Below are 18,185 nucleotides of genomic sequence, written 5' to 3' on the forward strand. Positions count from 1 at the left end.
TTAGGACCTTCTGTCCCATGGGCCGTGACATGTTTGTATAGTATGTATGTTTTGTATTGTAATGTTGAGCATGACAGTAAGAGCAGGTAACCTTCCTCAGCGATCTGGAGTAGAGAGAGACGTGCTGCCCGCTTGTCTGTATCACTCAGTATAATCTCCAAGCATTGTCTGGAGTCCATACCCATCATCTATGCATGTTACCTGCATTTTCCCTCTGTTATGATGGGAACCCACAGATTGTTGGTGGTAATTGAAAGTGTTATAATATTCAGCGCTATTATTTTTTCCACATTTTGTTGTGTTACAGCCTGAATTGAAAGCAGATTAAATGTAGATGTTTTGGTCACTGGACTGCACACAATACAACATAATGTCAAAGTGGAATTATGTTTTTAGAAGCGTTTACTAATTAATACAAAATGGAAAGCTGAAATGATTGGCTTGTTGATTGGCTTATGTTTGTTTCTGCATACTGTATGTGTGTGTGTTTTTGTCTGAGCATTAATTGTTTGTGCATTTTGTCCCATATCCACAGAGGACAAAGAAGTTACATATTGCGCCTTTAAATTGTCCCTGTTTCTTAGATATGATTACATAACAGTGTTACACTTTGTGTAACTCACTGACAGTAGTAAAATATAAAACACACCATTGAATATGGTTGATTTGATTTTTAATGGGTATTATACAGGTTTTCCAAAGAAAAAATCTACACTGAAACAAGCGGCAAAAACAACCCCCACTTACAAACCAAAACTACAACAAGAGCATAAACACAATGTATAATGTTATTACATTGTACCCAACAGGTATTCAGTGGGGAGATAATAGTAACTGGTACATGAGACATAAAAGTATTTTATTCTACAATACATAAGAGAGCACCTAGGGATGAAACCCAGAGAAGTTGTAATATTTATCCTAATTGGAGCTTTAGCATTGGGAAACCTGATAAAGGAATTGATGCTGAGATATCGTCTTCAGGTATCGATTTTGGTCTGGGTTTTGGTACACACTTAACGATACATCAAATGAGATACATTTTCTGAAAATTGTCATTGAAGAAAGAAAATAAAGAGGACATTTTAAATGTTCTCTCTCTGTTTTTGTCTCCATCTGACAAAGATCACTGATCAGTCAATTAGCAATATTTCCTCTTCTTTTTTCTACCCATAATTCATTGTAATAAATGCACATTGATTTCAGATGATATTGAAGGGGAACAATAATGAAACTAGAATATCAACATTTCAAATATAGAGTTTCTATTGGTTTCAAGTAAGAGTCAAAATGATATTCATATGCAATTTAGGTGTGAAGCAAGCAAACTTATTGACAAAAATCTTATTTACAAAATCATCCTTAAATGTTGTATTTACACAAGAGGTCATTAAATGATGTTGTTCAATTCTATGTTCATGTTCATTTGTGAGTTGAAAAACATAAGAGGGAGTTAAATGCACAATGCAATTTTATTTTTTAAAAGTGCAATTACTTTTAGTAAAGTAAAAAAATATATCCATATTTTGTATATGTAGAAATGTTGTTCATATAAACAGCACATGTTGCTTTTTCAAAGAGCCCTAAAACCAGTGACTAAAAATGTATGCTGCTTATAATTGACAAGCAGGAAATTATTTCAGGATATAAATTATTTTACAGTACTCGATACAAAATTGGAAATACCTCAATTCACCAAAGAGAAAGCTTTATCAAAGGTGTTTTATGTGGGCGGAACTCCATTTTAGCATGGACAAGCACATTTAAACATTTGTCACATGGTTTGGTTTCATACACAATATACTGTATCTCAAAACAATTAAAAAACAAAACATATTAAGTTGTATAAGGATTGTAAAAAGTAACACTTTCATAAAATATTTAAGATGAGAACAAAAAGGTGGCTGGAACTGATTCCAGACCACACAATCCCAAATACTTCAGGCTTTAAATACAAGAACACAAATACACACGGTAGAGAAGCTGGTATACATAGGCCTATATGTTTGTATGTGAATGTGTAAATATGTATGTGAGCGTTGCCTGTAGGATAGCAGTGCTGCTCAGACAACATTTCCTGTACAACATCAAAATGAAAACATTAGAATTAAGCAAACTGATCGGTTGAATGAAGTAAATAGTGGTCAACTGGTGTCCATTGTTTTCAGTGGTTTGTAATACCTTAAAGTGTACCGAGATTGTGTGGAACAAGCAAGAGTTACATCTGCTGCTGTCATTTCATGAAAACAATCACTCCTCCTTTATATTCAAGTAACATTATGTAGCTATATTTCTACATTTTTAAATAGCTTATACCAAAATAAAATCGTTAAAAAGCTTCAGGAATCTGACTGAGGGCTCTAAAGTCACTTGTGAGGTGTCTTCTATGTAGTTTATTTCTTATCATCTGTAGGCTGTACGTAATGCGTATTCATGCTTCTATCCAGTTCACCCTATGCAGTTCATATATTATTATAATAATGTCCATTTCTATCCTATCAGTAACCATATCAGTAATCAGAAGATTTATTTTTCATACTATGAAAACATATTGACTTTGCTCCAACAAACATCTTTAATTTACTGAATTTCTTTCCCTTAACAAGAGGCGCAATTCAGTCTGTATCCAGCCTCTTCCATTACGTCTCTGACTCCAGTCCACTGCATGCATCTTTAGGATCCATTGGGGTGTTATGTCTGTCTGTGTGTCTCTGTGCTAGTGTGTTCGGGGTTCATGGCGTTGTCCTGTGGGCCTCCCAGCTGAGCCTGCAGGTCCTTGACCACCCTCTCCAGGCTCTGCCGCGCCTCCCTCTCCTGCTGCAGCTCCTCTCTCAGCTGCTCTCGGTCCGCCTCCGCCTGATGCAGCTGTACCTGCAGCTCTTTAATCTGGAAAGGAACGTACACATCAGTCAGGGAGCATATACAATGACTCAATTACAGTTCATTGTGTATGTGTATGTGTGTGTGTGTGTGATTCTTTTTGTATGATATCCTAAGTATATAGGCTATATCATTAGGATCTTGGTCTTACCTGTATGGAGTACTTGGCTCGCAGGCGTTCAGCCTCACAGCCTTTGTCGCAGACCCGTAACTGTATCTCTCTCTCCAGCTCTCTTTTCAGATGGCCACGGGACTCGTCAGCCTCCCTCATCTTCCTGTCCCACTCCATGTGCAGGTGATCTATCTCTTTCCTCAGATTGTGCTTGGCCTCGATGGCCTCTCGAAGACGCCCCTTCTTGGACACCCTCACAAATTCCAGCTCCTGTGGGGGAATAAAAAAAAATATATATATGAAAACAGTTTCTTTATGTGTATAAACATAATCTTTAAGACACTTAAAGATTTTCTCTACACATAAAGAAACTGTTTTCCTTTTTGTGCCAAAGGGGGCCATTTTGGATCTTGAGTGTGAGGTTTACCTGCTGAAGACTAAGTTTGGCCTGCAGAGCAACCCCCAATTTCTCTTCCTGCTTCACTCTCATTTGAATAATCTCCTGCAGGAACTTCTCCCTGGCCTCCTTGGAGTCCAGGCATCCATACAGGGTCTGTCTCAGCGTGTCCAGCTCTGGGCATGACGGTTCCCTTGGTAATACCAGCCGGACTGGGCCCTCCAGAGGCCTCACGGTGGTCTGAGGGGTCAGGGTCTGGTACACACTGGAACAGGCAGAGGGAGGGGATGCCAAGGAGGGGACCAATGGTGGGTCTGACAGACAGAAAAATAAAACATTATGTTAAAGATCCAATGTAGCCATTTTACCTCAATATAAAATAATTTCTGGGTAATAATTAAGTATCTTACTGTGATTGCATTCAATCAAAATGGTCAGAAGGAAACAAAATAGCTTCTTAGCAAAGAGCAATTTCTCAAGTAAGAATTTGCTAGTGTAACCAATGTGAAATGGCTAGCTAGTTAGCGGGGTGCGCGCTAATAGCGTTTCAATCGGTGACGTCACTCGCTCTGAGACCTTGAAGTAGTTGTTTCCCTTGCTCTGCAAGGGCTGCGGCTTTTGTGGATCTATGGGTAACGATGCTTCAAGCAAGCGTGGCTGTTGTCAATGTGTGCAGAAGTTCCCTGGTTCGTGCCCAGGTAGGGGCGAGGAGAGAGACGGAAGCTATACTGTTACACTAGGACTGTCTGGGAGTGGTCTGAGTGGGGAGGGGAAAACTGAAAACTAGCTGTTATCGGCAGAGATGTTTGGAACTCTCTTTCTTATTGGTCTATTAACTAATCACCAGGCAGGTCGAAACTCAACCCTTCCAAAACAGGCTGAAATTTAATCTATTACACGAAAATGGTATAAACATAACTTTCACAATTTCATAGTATTATTCCAACCTCATATTGTGGAAATATATATAAAACAGAGGAAATCACATTTTTGACTGCACTGCTGGGCCTTTCATAGCGGGAAGCCTAAAAAATGTATTGGCGCAGCAGCGACATCTGCTGTTAAGCAAGTTGAGAATGCACTCTGTGCTCTGTACTGCACAGACCAACCACTAGATGGTGCTCTGTCACAGGGATCAGGCCATCTAACCATAGCCTTCTCCAGTAGTATTAGCTCGGGTTAGGTTGCCTGTCCTTGAGAGTTGGAGTAATTTGTGTCATGGTGCCCTATTTCTCCTACCGAATGTCTGAACAACAGTGTGTCATACTCACAGTCATCACAGTCGTCCACCTCAATCTCCCTGTCAGTCTCCATGTCCTCCACACCGTTGGCTGTGTTATTAGTGTTGGTGTTGATGTGGACAGGTCTGGGCCCAGGCTGGGATTCTCCACACTGTGGTGCTGGTCTGGAGCTGATGTGCTGGTCTCCCCTGGCTAGAGCCTGACTGTGGCCCACAGGGGCCTGCTCCTCTCTCTGGTAGGCCAACAGAGCTGGGGCCACATTTGGCACTACAGACGTGTCTATGTTTTTGTGGATGAATCTGTTATGACAAGAAAATACAAGTGACCTTAATTACTGTATTTCAACAATATAAAGTAAGGGAGCATAGCAGCGGACAATGTAGTTATTGGTCCTCATTACATTGTAATCCCTTAGGAATGTTACAGCCAAACACCCCTTTAGTGTGGTGTGGTGAAATGGATGAGTGAAACTATGACAACATGACTGTCTGTCTCTGACTGACCTCTCATTGTGACTAGTAGACTTCTCCTTTTCAGCAGATGGACTTCTGGAGGACCAGGGGCGGAAGGCTGACGACCTCTGTTTCAGCTGGACCCGTTTCAGATCCTGACAAAATATAGAATTCATTTAATACAGTGAAATGGGGAATTGGAAAAACATCCCTGGAAAGGAAAAGTGAAATCTCATTGCATAAGGCAGACAGGTTTGTTAAAAAGACTATTGACAACATTAATTATCTAACTGTATAAGGTAACACAGTCAATTAGACAAGGACTCTGTATAAAGACATAGGATCTTAATTTGATCACTTTTGTTGATGAGAATTTACCTGCACGGCAGGAAATGCAAACTTGTTGTGTATTCAAGGTTTAAAAAGGCTTCTCAAGTTTGTAATTTCCACTTAAAAATGTCAGACTTCATTTTCCCTAATGAAAAATGTATCAACCCCAACAATTTTCCCCCATCAATTATAATCCACATAATAATGAAAATGTCCTGTTGCTGCAGGATTATGTTCAGAAAACAGTTTCACATTAAGATCCTACATCTGTAGGATCCCCTGACATTGGAAAAAATCACATTTCACACAAAAAGTGAAGAACATGAGCTACTAACCTTGTTCGCTGACTTTGATAGAGATTGTAACCAATCAGGTTGCTTCTCTTTGTCAGCTGATGGAGAGCGTAGTTTCACCAGTTTGGACTTTTTGGCTGGAACTGGGCTGTGAGACTAGATAGGAAAGAGAAAGGCTATTAATTATCAACATCCACAGGAATTTACTGGAGTAGTCTGCAATACACTTCCTCATACTGTACAAATCCCCCATACATTCACATCATTTAGCAGTCACTCTTATCCAGAGCGACTTACAGGAGAAATGAGGATGACGAGCCTTGCTCAAGGGCACATCAATAGATTTTTCACCACGTCAGCTCGGGGATTCGAACCAGCATCCTTTTAGTTACTGGCCCAACACTTTAACACAACATCCTCTTCAGAGGTGTGTGATACTGTACATCATCTCAGTTGAGGTGTATTCCAGAGAAAACATCCATGTGTCATACAACATCAGCTAGTGGACCTACGTCAGTGTGTGAGGGCAGCAGTAGATGTGTCTATAAGAGGTCTGGCTGTGAATAGTGAGCTGGGGGCTCTGTTCTGTGTGTGTCTAGGCTGGGAGTAGCAGACAACCAGGCTGGTCTGGATGGCAGCCAGCAGAGCTACACCACACCACATCATTAGGTGGAGTGGAGCTGCTCTCTGCTCTGTGTGGGAGAGAGGGCTGAGAGAACTATGAAGAGCAGAGTAATGGCACTGGAATCTGATGGACAACTGGAGTAAAATGTTCTGCCAGTGCTGCTACACATCGGCACGGATCGTAGTCACGCAATGTTTCCCGCTTCACTCTGCTGAGCAAGATGATGCTACTGTTAGGAGAGACTACCTAACATAACATCTCTCTCTCTTCTTGTCTCTCTCTCTCTCTCTCTCTCTCTCTCTCTCTCTCTCTCTCTTCTTGTCTCTCTCTCTCTTCCCCTTTTTTCTCTCTTTCTCTCACTCTCTCACTGAGCAAAGGGGCCACACATAGCGGCATGTTTGGCCATGTGACAATGATCCAGGAAGAGGCGGTGTTGAAACAGGTTCTGTGCACCACTGGGGCCCTGGCTCCAGTGGTGAGACAGAGTAATCTAGCCCCTACCCTCAGGTCTGCACTTGTCAGGATGAGGATATACTTACCTAGGCAGTGTGAGAGGTCTGCGTCAGGATGAGGATATGTTTACCTAGGCAGTGTGAGAGGTCTGCGATCACCTAGAGATGGAGCCGGAGGGGATGGCTGTCGTTTTACGGGCTCCTAACCAATCATGCTATTCTGTTTTTTTTCGTGGTGTTTGTAACTTTTTTTCTACATAATGTTTCTGCCACCGTCTCTTATGACCGAAAATAGCTTCTGGATATCAGGACAGCGATTACACACCTCGGACAGGACGAAGATTTTTTCTGTAATGAATTGGAAGTGAAAGATTTACAGCTCCTCCCGGACCAGGCCCAAATCCCCATCATTCGCATTAAAAGGAGACGCCAATACAGTGGGCGCAGATCTGGGTGCTTGGTGAGAATTCGTAGGCGAGTGGAAAATCCGCCTTCACCATCCGTCCTACTGGCAAACGTGCAATCACTGGAGAATAAACGAGGACATGGATAATAATTTCTGCTTTTTCAAGCAGAAATTTGCATCCTGTAGCTCTAACTCCAAAAAGTTCTGGGATACTGTAAAGTCCATGGAGAACAAGAGCACCTCCTCCCAGCTGCCCACTGCACTGAGGCTAGGTAACACGGTCACCACCGATAAATCCGTGATAATCGAAGACTTCAACAAGCATTTCTCAATGGCTGGCCATGCCTTCCTCCTGGCGACTCCAACCTTGGCCAACAGCCCCGCCCCCTCCGCTGCTACTCGCCCAAGCCTCCCCAGCTTCTCCTTTACCCAAATCCAGATAGCAGATGTTCTGAAAGAGCTGGAAAACCTGGACCCATACAAATCAGCTGGGCTTGACAATCTGGACCCCCTATTTCTGAAACTGTCCGCCGCCATTGTCGCACCCCCTATCACCAGCCTGTTCAACCTCTCTTTCGTATCATCTGAGATCCCCAAGGATTGGAAAGCTGCCGCGGTCATCCCCCTCTTCAAAGGGGGAGACACCCTGGACCCAAACTGTTACAGACCTATATCCATCCTGCCCTGCCTATCTAAGGTCTTCGAAAGCCAAGTCAACAAACAGATCACTGACCATCTCGAATCCCACCGTACCTTCTCCGCTGTGCAATCCGGTTTCCGAGCCGGTCATGGGTGCACCTCAGCCACGCTCAAGGTACTAAACGATATCATAACCGCCATCGATAAAAGACATTACTGTGCAGCCGTCTTCATCGACCTGGCCAAGGCTTTCGACTCTGTCAATCACCATATTCTTATCGGCAGACTCAGTAGCCTCGGTTTTTCTAATGACTGCCTTGCCTGGTTCACCAACTACTTTGCAGACAGAGTTCAGTGTGTCAAATCGGAGGGCATGTTGTCCGGTCCTCTGGCAGTCTCTATGGGGGTACCACAGGGTTCAATTCTCGGGCCGACTCTTTTCTCTGTATACATCAATGATGTTGCTCTTGCTGCGGGCGATTCCCTGATCCACCTCTACGCAGACGACACCATTCTATATACTTCCGGCCCTTCCTTGGACACTGTACTATCTAACCTCCAAACGAGCTTCAATGCCATACAACACTCCTTCCGTGGCCTCCAACTGCTCTTAAACGCTAGTAAAACCAAATGCATGCTTTTCAACTGTTCGCTGCCTGCACCCGCACGCCCGACTAGCATCACCACCCTGGACGGTTCCGACCTAGAATATGTGGACATCTATAAGTACCTAGGTGTCTGGCTAGACTGCAAACTCTCCTTCCAGACTCATATCAAACATCTCCAATCCAAAATCAAAGCAAGAATCGGCTTTCTATTCCGCAACAAAGCCTCCTTCACTCACGCCGCCAAACTTACCCTAGTAAAACTGACTATCCTACCGATCCTCGACTTCGGCGATGTCATCTACAAAATAGCTTCCAATACTCTACTCAGCAAACTGGATTCAGTTTATCACAGTGCCATTCGTTTTGTTACTAAAGCACCTTATACGACCCACCACTGCGACCTGTATGCCCTAGTCGGCTGGCCCTCGCTACATGTTCGTCGTCAGACCCACTGGCTCCAGGTCATCTACAAGGCTATGCTAGGTAAAGTGCCGCCTTATCTCAGTTCACTGGTCACGATGGCTACACCCACCTGCAACACGCGCTCCAGCAGGTGTATCTCACTGATCATCCCTAAAGCCAAAACCTCATTTGGACGCCTTTCCTTCCAGTTCTCTGCTGCCTGCGACTGGAACGAATTGCAAAAATCTCTGAAGTTGGAGACCTTTATCTCCCTCAACAACTTTAAAAATCTGCTATCCGAGCAGCTAACCGATCGCTGCAGCTGTACATAGTCCATCTGTAAACTACCCACCCAATTTACCTACCTCACCCCCCATACTGCTTTTATTTATTTACTTTTCTGCTCTTTTGCACACCAGTATCTCTTCTTGCACATGATCATCTGATGATTTATCACTCCAGTGTTAATCTGCTAAATTGTAATTATTCGATTTATTGCCTACCTCATGCCTTTTGCACACATTGTATATAGATTCTCTTTTTTTCCCCTACCATGTTATTGACTTGTTTATTGTTTACTCCATGTGTAACTCTGTGTTGTCTGTTCACACTGCTATGCTTTATCTTGGCCAGGTCGCAGTTGCAAATGAGAACTTGTTCTCAACTAGCCTACCTGGTTAAATAAAGGTGAAATAAAAAAAATAAAAAAATAAAAATATACAGTTGGCTGGGTTTTCCGTGCATCGGCAAGACAGAACAGCAGAGTACCTCATGATAAGTTGTAGACCATACTATTTACCAAGAGTGTTTTCATCTATATTATTCGTAGCTGTATATTTACCAACACAAACCGATGCAGGCACTAAGACCGTACTCTACGAGCTGTATAAGGCCATAAGCAAACAAGAGAATGCTCACCCAGAAGCGGCGCTCCTAGTGGCCAGGGACTGAAATCCGGCCACAATCTGGCCATAATTATATCCTCCTGATTCCTGCTTACAAGCATAAACTCAAGCAGGGAGTACCAGTGACTCTCTCAACACGGAAGTGGTCTGATGACGTGGGTGCTAAGCTATAGGACTGTTTTGCTAGCACAGACGGGAATATGTTCCAGGAATATGTTAATCCGATGGCATTGAGGAGTATACCACATCAGTCACCGGCTTCAGCATCGACGACGTCGTCCCCACTGTGACCGAACGTACATATCCCAGCCAGAACCCATGGATTACAGGCAAAATTAGCACTAAGCTAAAGGCTAGAGCTGCCGCTTCCAAGGAGCGGGACACTAATCCGGACGCTTATAAGAAATCCCACTATGCCCTCAGACGAACCATCAAACAGGCAAAGCATCAATACAGGACTAAGATTGAATCCTACTACACCGGCTCGGACACTCATCGGATGTGGCAGTGGTTGCAAACTATTACGGATTACAAAGGGAACCCAGCCGCGAGCTGCCTAGTGACACAAGCCTACTAAAAGAGCTAAATGTCTTCTATGCTCGATTTGAGGCAAGCAACACTGAACCATGCATGAGAGCAGCAGCTGTTCCAGACGACTGTGTGATCACGCTCTCCGTAGCCGATGTGAGTAAGACCTTTAAACAGGTCAACATTCTCAGAGCATGCGCTGATCAACTGGCAAGTGTCTTCACTGACATTTTCAACCTCTCCCTGATGACTCTGTAATAACTACATGTTTCAAATAGACCACCATAGGCCATGTGCCCAAGAACCCCAAGGTAACCTGGCTAAATTACTACCGCCCCGTAGCACTCACGTCTGTAGCCATGAAGTGCTTTGAAAGGCTGGTCATGGCTCACATCAACACCATCATCCCAGAAACCCTAGACCCACTACAATTCGCATACCGCCCCAAGAGATCCACAGATGACGCAATCTCTATTGCACGCCACACTGCGCTTTCCCACCTGGACAAAAGGAACACCTACGTGAGAATTCTGTTCGTTGACTACAGCTCATAGTGCCCTCAAAGCTCATCACTAAGCCAAGGACCCTGGGACTAAACACCTCCCTATGCAACTGGATCCTGGACTTCCTGACGGGCCACCCCCCAGGTGGTAAGGGTAGACAACAACAGATCTGCCATGACAACTGCGTGGCCACGCACCCACAACTGCATGGCCAGGACAACAACCTCTCCCCCAACGTGAGCAAGACAAAAGAGCTGATTGTGGACTACAGGAAAAGGGGGGCCGAGCACGCCCCCATTCACATCAATGGGACTGTAATGGAGCGGGTCGAGAGCTTCAAGTTCCTTGGCGTACACATCACTAACAAACTATCATGGTCCAAACACACCAAGACAGTCGTGAAGAAGGCACGACAACACCTATTCCCCCCCAGGAGACTGAAAAGATTTGTCATGGGTCCCCAATCCTCAAAAAGCTATACAGTTGCACCATCGAGAGCATCCTGACTGGTTGCATTACCGCTTGGTATGGCAACTGCTCAGCATTCGACCGCAAGGCGCTGCAGAGTGTAGTGCGTACGGCCCAGTAAATCACTGTGGCCAAGCTCCCTGCCATCCAGGACCTCTATACCAGGTGGTGTCAGAGGAAGGCACTAAAAATTGTCAAGGACTCCAGCCACCCTAGTCATAGACTGTTCTTTCTGTTACCGCATTGCAAGCGGTACCAGAGTGCCAAGTCTAGGTCCAAAATGCTCCTTAACAGCTTCCATCCCCAAGCCATTAGACTGCTAAACAGTTAATCAGATGGCTACCCGGACTATTTGCATTGACCCCCTTTTTTACGCTGATGCTAATCGCTGTTTATTATCTATGCAGAGTCCCTTTACCCCTACCTACATGTACATATTACCTTGACTGTACCCCCACACATTGACTCGGTACTGGTACCTCCTGTATATAGCCTCATTATCGTTAATATTTTCTTACTTACTTAAAAACAAAATCTGTATTGTTTGTTAAGGGCTTGTAAGTCGCCTGTTGTATTCGGCGCATTTGCTCAGTTCCAGCCATTATTATGAGCCGTCCTCCCCTCAGCAGCCTCCACTGACGGGGAGGAAGTTGTCAGTCAGGTCTCACACTGCACTGACTGCCTCAGTCTACTGTACGACGGCACTCAAGACTAAAACATGCCACAAAACCTTGTCATTTCTAGGTGTGCCTCTGGCCCATAAAGCTATAATCACACAGCAGTTGTGTTATCACAAGGCCCAAGTGCATACGGCATGACTGTGGTTGTCTGGACACTCATCTCATGTCTCCCTCCCTGACTCACACATGTCTGTTTCCTCTCTAAGTGTCTAACCACATACACACGCACACATGCACGCACGCACGCACAAACGCACGCACACACACACGCAGTCAGAAGCAGACATTGAGGTTAATTTTCAGGGGCATTTAACCCAGACCTCTAGCTGACTCCACGATGACTCGACCCCTCACCTGCTTGTGGTTTTCTAAGAAGCGAGGAGTGGTGAAACCGGACTCTGTAATTACTGCCATTGCTGTTGTTTTCCCAACAAAAGATTTCTGTCTGGTACTATTTCTACCCTGAGGTTTGCAGCTCCAGGAAGACGTAGAGCCTCAGACATCATAGAGCCAGAAAACAGACCCTCCCAGACACCACAAGGGACCTGCTGGCTAAATCTGACACTGATCTCACAGGAGAGAAGCCACATAGGCTTTACTCAGCACCACATTACAGCCATAACCAGACCACACAGACACAGCATCACAGCCATAACCAGACCACACAGACACAGCATCACAGCCATAACCAGACCACACAGACACAGCATCACAGCCATAACCAGACCACACAGACACAGCATCACAGCCATAACCAGACCACACAGACACAGCATCACAGCCATAACCAGACCACACAGACACAGCATCACAGCCATAACCAGACCACACAGACACAGCATCACAGCCATAACCAGACCACACAGACACAGCATCACAGCCATAACCAGACCACACAGACACAGCATCACAGCCATAACCAGACCACACAGACACAGCATCACAGCCATAACCAGACCACACAGACACAGCATCACAGCCATAACCAGACCACACAGACACAGCATCACAGCCATAACCAGACCACACAGACACAGCATCACAGCCATAACCAGACCACACAGACACAGCATCACAGCCATAATCAGACCACACAGACACAGCATCACAGCCATAACCAGACCACACAGACACAGCATCACAGCCATAATCAGACCACACAGACACAGCATCACAGCCATAATCAGACCACACAGACACAGCATCACAGCCATAACCAGACCACACAGACACAGCATCACAGCCATAACCAGACCACACAGACACAGCATCACAGCCATAACCAGACCACACAGACACAGCATCACAGCCATAACCAGACCACACAGACACAGCATCACAGCATCACAGCCATAACCAGACCACACAGACACAGCATCACAGCCATAACCAGACCACACAGACACAGCATCACAGCCATAACCAGACCACACAGACACAGCATCACAGCCATAACCAGACCACACAGACACAGCATCACAGCCATAACCAGACTACACAGACACAGCATCACAGCCATAACCAGACTACACAGACACAGCATCACAGCCATAACCAGACCACACAGACACAGCATCACAGCCATAACCAGACTACACAGACACAGCATCACAGCCATAACCAGACTACACAGACACAGCATCACAGCCATAACCAGACTACACAGACACAGCATCACAGCCATAACCAGACCACACAGACACAGCATCACAGCCATAACCAGACTACACAAACACAGCATCAAATCAAATCTAATTTTTATTTGTCACATACACATGCTTAGCAGATGTTAATGCGAGTGTAGGGAAATGCTTGTGCTTTTAGTTCCGACAATGCAGTAATATCCAACGAGTAATCTAACCTAACAATTTCACGACAATTACCTTATACACACAAGTGTAAAGGAATGAATAAGAATATGTGCATATAAATATATATGAATGAGTGATGGTACAGAACGGCATAGGCAAGATGCAGTAGATGGTATAGAGTACAGTATATACATATGAGATGAGTAATGTAGGGTATGTAAACATTATATGAAGTGGCATTGTTTAAAGTGGCTAGTGATACATTACATCAATATGGCAAGATGCAGCAGATGGTATAGAGTACAGTATATACATATGAGATGAGTATTGTAGGGTATGTAAACATTATATGAAGTGACATTGTTTAAAGTGGCTAGTGATACATTTATTACATCAGTTTTTCCAGTGGCTGGAGTTGAGTCAGTATGTTGACAGCAGCCACTCAATGTTAGTGGTGGCTGTTTAACAGTCTGATGGCCTTGAGATAAAAGCTGTTTTTCAGTCTCTCGGTCCCAGCTTTGATGCACCTGTACTGACTTCGCCTTCTGGATGATAGCGGGGTGAACAGGCAGTGGCTTGGGTGGTTGTTGTCCTTGATGATCTTTTTGGCCTTCCTGTGACATCGGGTGGTGTAGTTGTCCTGGAGGGCAGGTAGTTTGCCCCCGGTGATACGTTGTGCAGACCTCACTACCCTCTGGAGAGCCTTACGGTTATGGGCGGAGCAGTTGCCGTACCAGGCTGTGATACAGCCCGACAGGATGCTCTCGATTGTGCATCTGTAAACGTTTGTGAGTGTTTTTGGTGACAAGCCGAATTTCTTCAGCCTCCTGAGGTTAAAGAGGCGCTGCTGCGCATTCTTCACCACGCTGTCTGTGTGGGTGGACCATTTCAGTTTGTCTGTGATGGGTACGCCGAGGAACTTTCTACCCTCTCCACTACTGTCCCGTCGATGTGGATAGGGGGGTGCTCCCTCTGCTGTTTCCTGAAGTACACGATCATCTCCTTTGTTTTGTTGACGTTGAGTGTGAGGTTATTTTCCTGACACCACACTCCGAGTGCCCTCACCTCCTCCCTGTAGGCCGTCTCGTCGTTGTTGGTAATCAAGCCTACCACTGTAGTGTCGTCTGCAAACTTGATGATTGAGTTGGAGGCGTGCATGACCACCCAGGCATGGGTGAACAGGGAGTACAGGAGAGGGCTGAGAACGCACCCTTGTGGGGCCCCAGTGTTGAGGATCAGCGGGGTGGAGATGTTGTTACCTACGCTCACCACCTGGGTGCGGCCCGTTAGGAAGTCCAGGACCCAGTTGCACAGGGCGGGGTCGAGACCCAGCTGATGACGAGTTTGGAGGGTACTATGGTGTTAAATGCTGAGCTGTAGTCAATGAACAGCATTCTCACATAGGTATTCCTCTTGTCCAGATGGGTTAGGGCAGTGTGCAGTGTGATTGCGATTGCATCGTCTTTGGACCTATTGGGGCGGTAAGCAAATTGGAGTGGGTCTAGGGTGTCAGGTAGGGTGGAGGTGATATGGTCCTTGACTAGTCTCTCAAAGCACTTCATGATGATGGAAGTGAGTACTACATGGCGGTAGTCATTTAGCTCAGTTACCTTAGCTTTCTTGGGAACAGGAACAATGGTGGCCCTCTTGAAGCATGTGGGGACAGCAGACTGGGATAAGGATTGATTGAATATGTCCGTAAACACACCAGCCAGCTTGTCTGCGCATGCTCTGAGGACGCGGTTGGGGATGCCGTCTGGGCCTGCAGCCTTGCGAGGGTTGACACGGTTAAATGTTTTGCTTACGTCGGCTGCAGTGAACGAGAGCCCACAGGTTTTGGTAGCGGGCCGTGTCAGTGACACTGTGTTGTCCTCAAAGCGAGCAAAGAAATAGTTTAGTCTGTCTGGGAGAAAGACATCCTGGTCCGCGACAGGGCTGGTTTTCCTTCTATAGTCCGTGATTGACTGTAGACCCTGCCACATACCTCTCGTGTCTGAGCCGTTGAATTGCGTTGAATTGCGACATCACAGCCATAACCAGACCACACAGGCACAGCATCACAGCCATAACCAGACCACACAGGCACAGCATCACAGCCATAACCAGACCACACAGGCACAGCATCACAGCCATAACCAGACCACACAGGCACAGCATCACAGCCATAACCAGATCACACAGGCACAGCATCACAGCCATAACCAGACCACACAGGCACAGCATCACAGCCATAACAAGATCACACAGGCACAGCATCACAGCCATAACCAGACCACACAGGCACAGCATCACAGCCATAACCAGACCACACAGGCACAGCATCACAGCCATAACCAGACCACACAGACACGCAGGCACAGCATCACAGCCATAACACTTGGCTGCACACCACATGCATGACTACATTACCCTCACTGTGCTCCAATGCAATCCTAAACTACCCAACATGGCCCCTCTTAGAAGGGAGTGAGTGAAAGAGTGAAAGAGATAAAAATGGAGGGGGAGACTTCCTCTCTGGAGTTTGCTTTGGCGAGGGCCCCTATGGGAACGGAGTATTGAGTGCGAGGGAGGGGAGGGCTAGGGGAGGGGAGGGGAGCGGGACCACAGAGGGGGCACTGAGCTGGAGGAATGTATACTTGAAGGCCAAGTACAGCCTCCTCTTAAAGAGTCCATTCAAGCATTGCCCTTTTCAACTGGCTATTGTAGGATATTTATTTGACAAACCATAATGAGGGACTAAACAGGGCCTAACAGTGCCCAGGGAAAAGCAGACATGTTTTATCTGGAAATTACAGTCGTATTATGGTGTGGTAATACTGTGATAAACTCACTGAGAAAATGTCCACATGGGCAAATCCTCCTTACAGCACTATAACTGTCAACAGACACATAAACAACACGTATTCCAAGTGGACTATCTGACCGTTAGAATGGTATACACCAATATATTGGAGCATGATAGGAGATGGGAATGTTGTTTAGTTCATTTGACATGATGGACTTGGTTTATTAATACAACTACAGTGTCATAGTAAAATACAAACTGCTGGTTGAGGACTGTAGGATGCTCCAACAACTCAAAAATATCTAGGTTAAATTTAAAGTACAATGTGGGTATGATTAATTACATTTCATCAGTCCCGGCTAATCTTTCAGTTATTTGCTGAAGCACAAGATAGAATTTCAAATGAAATGATCTAAAAACAAAACACTCAGCCCGGACGTTTCCTCAGCTGAACTTCCCCGGGCTTCCATCACACAAAACCACAGCATGCTGGATAATAGCATAGTATTATGTACACATCCTCAACACACAACAGTTTCACCTTTCAGACTCCTCCCCCTACTAAACCCCTCACTGTAATCCTTGGATCTGAGTGTGCTTAGTAGGGTGCTGTCTCATTCAAGGGCACACCAACTGGCACAGCTCACCTGGGAAACAACCTTAGTGGGCAGTGAATAAGTGAGCAGAGGTCTGGGGTGGGTGGTCCTGGGGAAGCCCATGGGCCTCTAGTCAGTGCTCTATTCAGTGCTCTATTCAGTGCTTTATTCAGTGTTCTATTCAGTGTTCTATTCAGTTCTCTATTCAGTGCTTTATTCAGTGTTCTATTCAGTGTTCTATTCAGTTCTCTATTCAGTGCTTAATTCAGTGCTCTATTCAGTGCTTTATTCAGTGCTCTATTCAGTGCTTTATTCAGTGCTCTATTCAGTGCTTAATTCAGTGCTCTATTCAGTGCTCTATTCAGTGTTCTATTCAGTGTTCTATTCAGTGCTTTATTCAGTGCTCTATTCAGTGCTCTATTCAGTGCTATATTCAGTTCTCTATTCAGTTCTCTATTCAGTGCTCTATTCAGTGCTCTATTCAGTTCTCTATTCAGTGCTCTATTCAGTTCTCTATTCGGTGCTCTATTCAGTTCTCTATTCAGTGCTCTATTCAGTGCTTTATTCAGTGCTCTATTCAGTTCTCTATTCAGTTCTCTATTCAGTTCTCTATTCAGTGCTCTATTCAGTGCTTTATTCAGTTCTCTATTCAGTTCTCTATTCAGTGCTTTATTCAGTTCTCTATTCAGTTCTCTATTCAGTGCTTTATTCAGTGTTCTATTCAGTGCTCTATTCAGTGCTTTATTCAGTGCTCTATTCAGTGCTCTATTCAGTGCTATATTCAGTTCTCTATTCAGTTCTCTATTCAGTGCTCTATTCAGTGCTCTATTCAGTTCTCTATTCGGTGCTCTATTCAGTTCTCTATTCAATGCTCTATTCAGTGCTTTATTCAGTGCTCTATTCAGTTCTCTATTCAGTTCTCTATTCAGTGCTTTATTTAGTGTTCTATTCAGTTCTCTATTCAGTGCTCTATTCAGTGCTATATCCAGTTCTCTATTCAGTTCTCTATTCAGTGCTCTATTCAGTTCTCTATTCAGTGCTCTATTCAGTTCTCTATTCGGTGCTCTATTCA

General features: G+C 44.9%; 1 protein-coding gene across 1 annotated transcript in view; it reads right to left on the reverse strand.

The window, feature by feature from the left end:
- Positions 1 to 656: 656 nt before the first annotated feature.
- LOC139555185 (ski oncogene-like) overlaps positions 657 to 18,185 on the reverse strand; it is a 65,665-nt gene continuing 48,136 nt past the window's right edge. The window contains exons 2-7 of the mRNA XM_071368776.1: positions 5,748 to 5,861; positions 5,134 to 5,237; positions 4,661 to 4,929; positions 3,420 to 3,703; positions 3,032 to 3,262; positions 657 to 2,886 (exon numbers count right to left, since the gene is read on the reverse strand). Of these exons, the coding sequence (XP_071224877.1) occupies positions 2,692 to 2,886; positions 3,032 to 3,262; positions 3,420 to 3,703; positions 4,661 to 4,929; positions 5,134 to 5,237; positions 5,748 to 5,861 (1,197 nt within the window). The 3' untranslated portion in view covers positions 657 to 2,691. The remainder of the gene's footprint in view (positions 2,887 to 3,031; positions 3,263 to 3,419; positions 3,704 to 4,660; positions 4,930 to 5,133; positions 5,238 to 5,747; positions 5,862 to 18,185) is intronic.

Source organism: Salvelinus alpinus, chromosome 2, assembly GCF_045679555.1.
Source record: "Salvelinus alpinus chromosome 2, SLU_Salpinus.1, whole genome shotgun sequence".
NCBI lineage: Eukaryota > Metazoa > Chordata > Actinopteri > Salmoniformes > Salmonidae > Salvelinus > Salvelinus alpinus.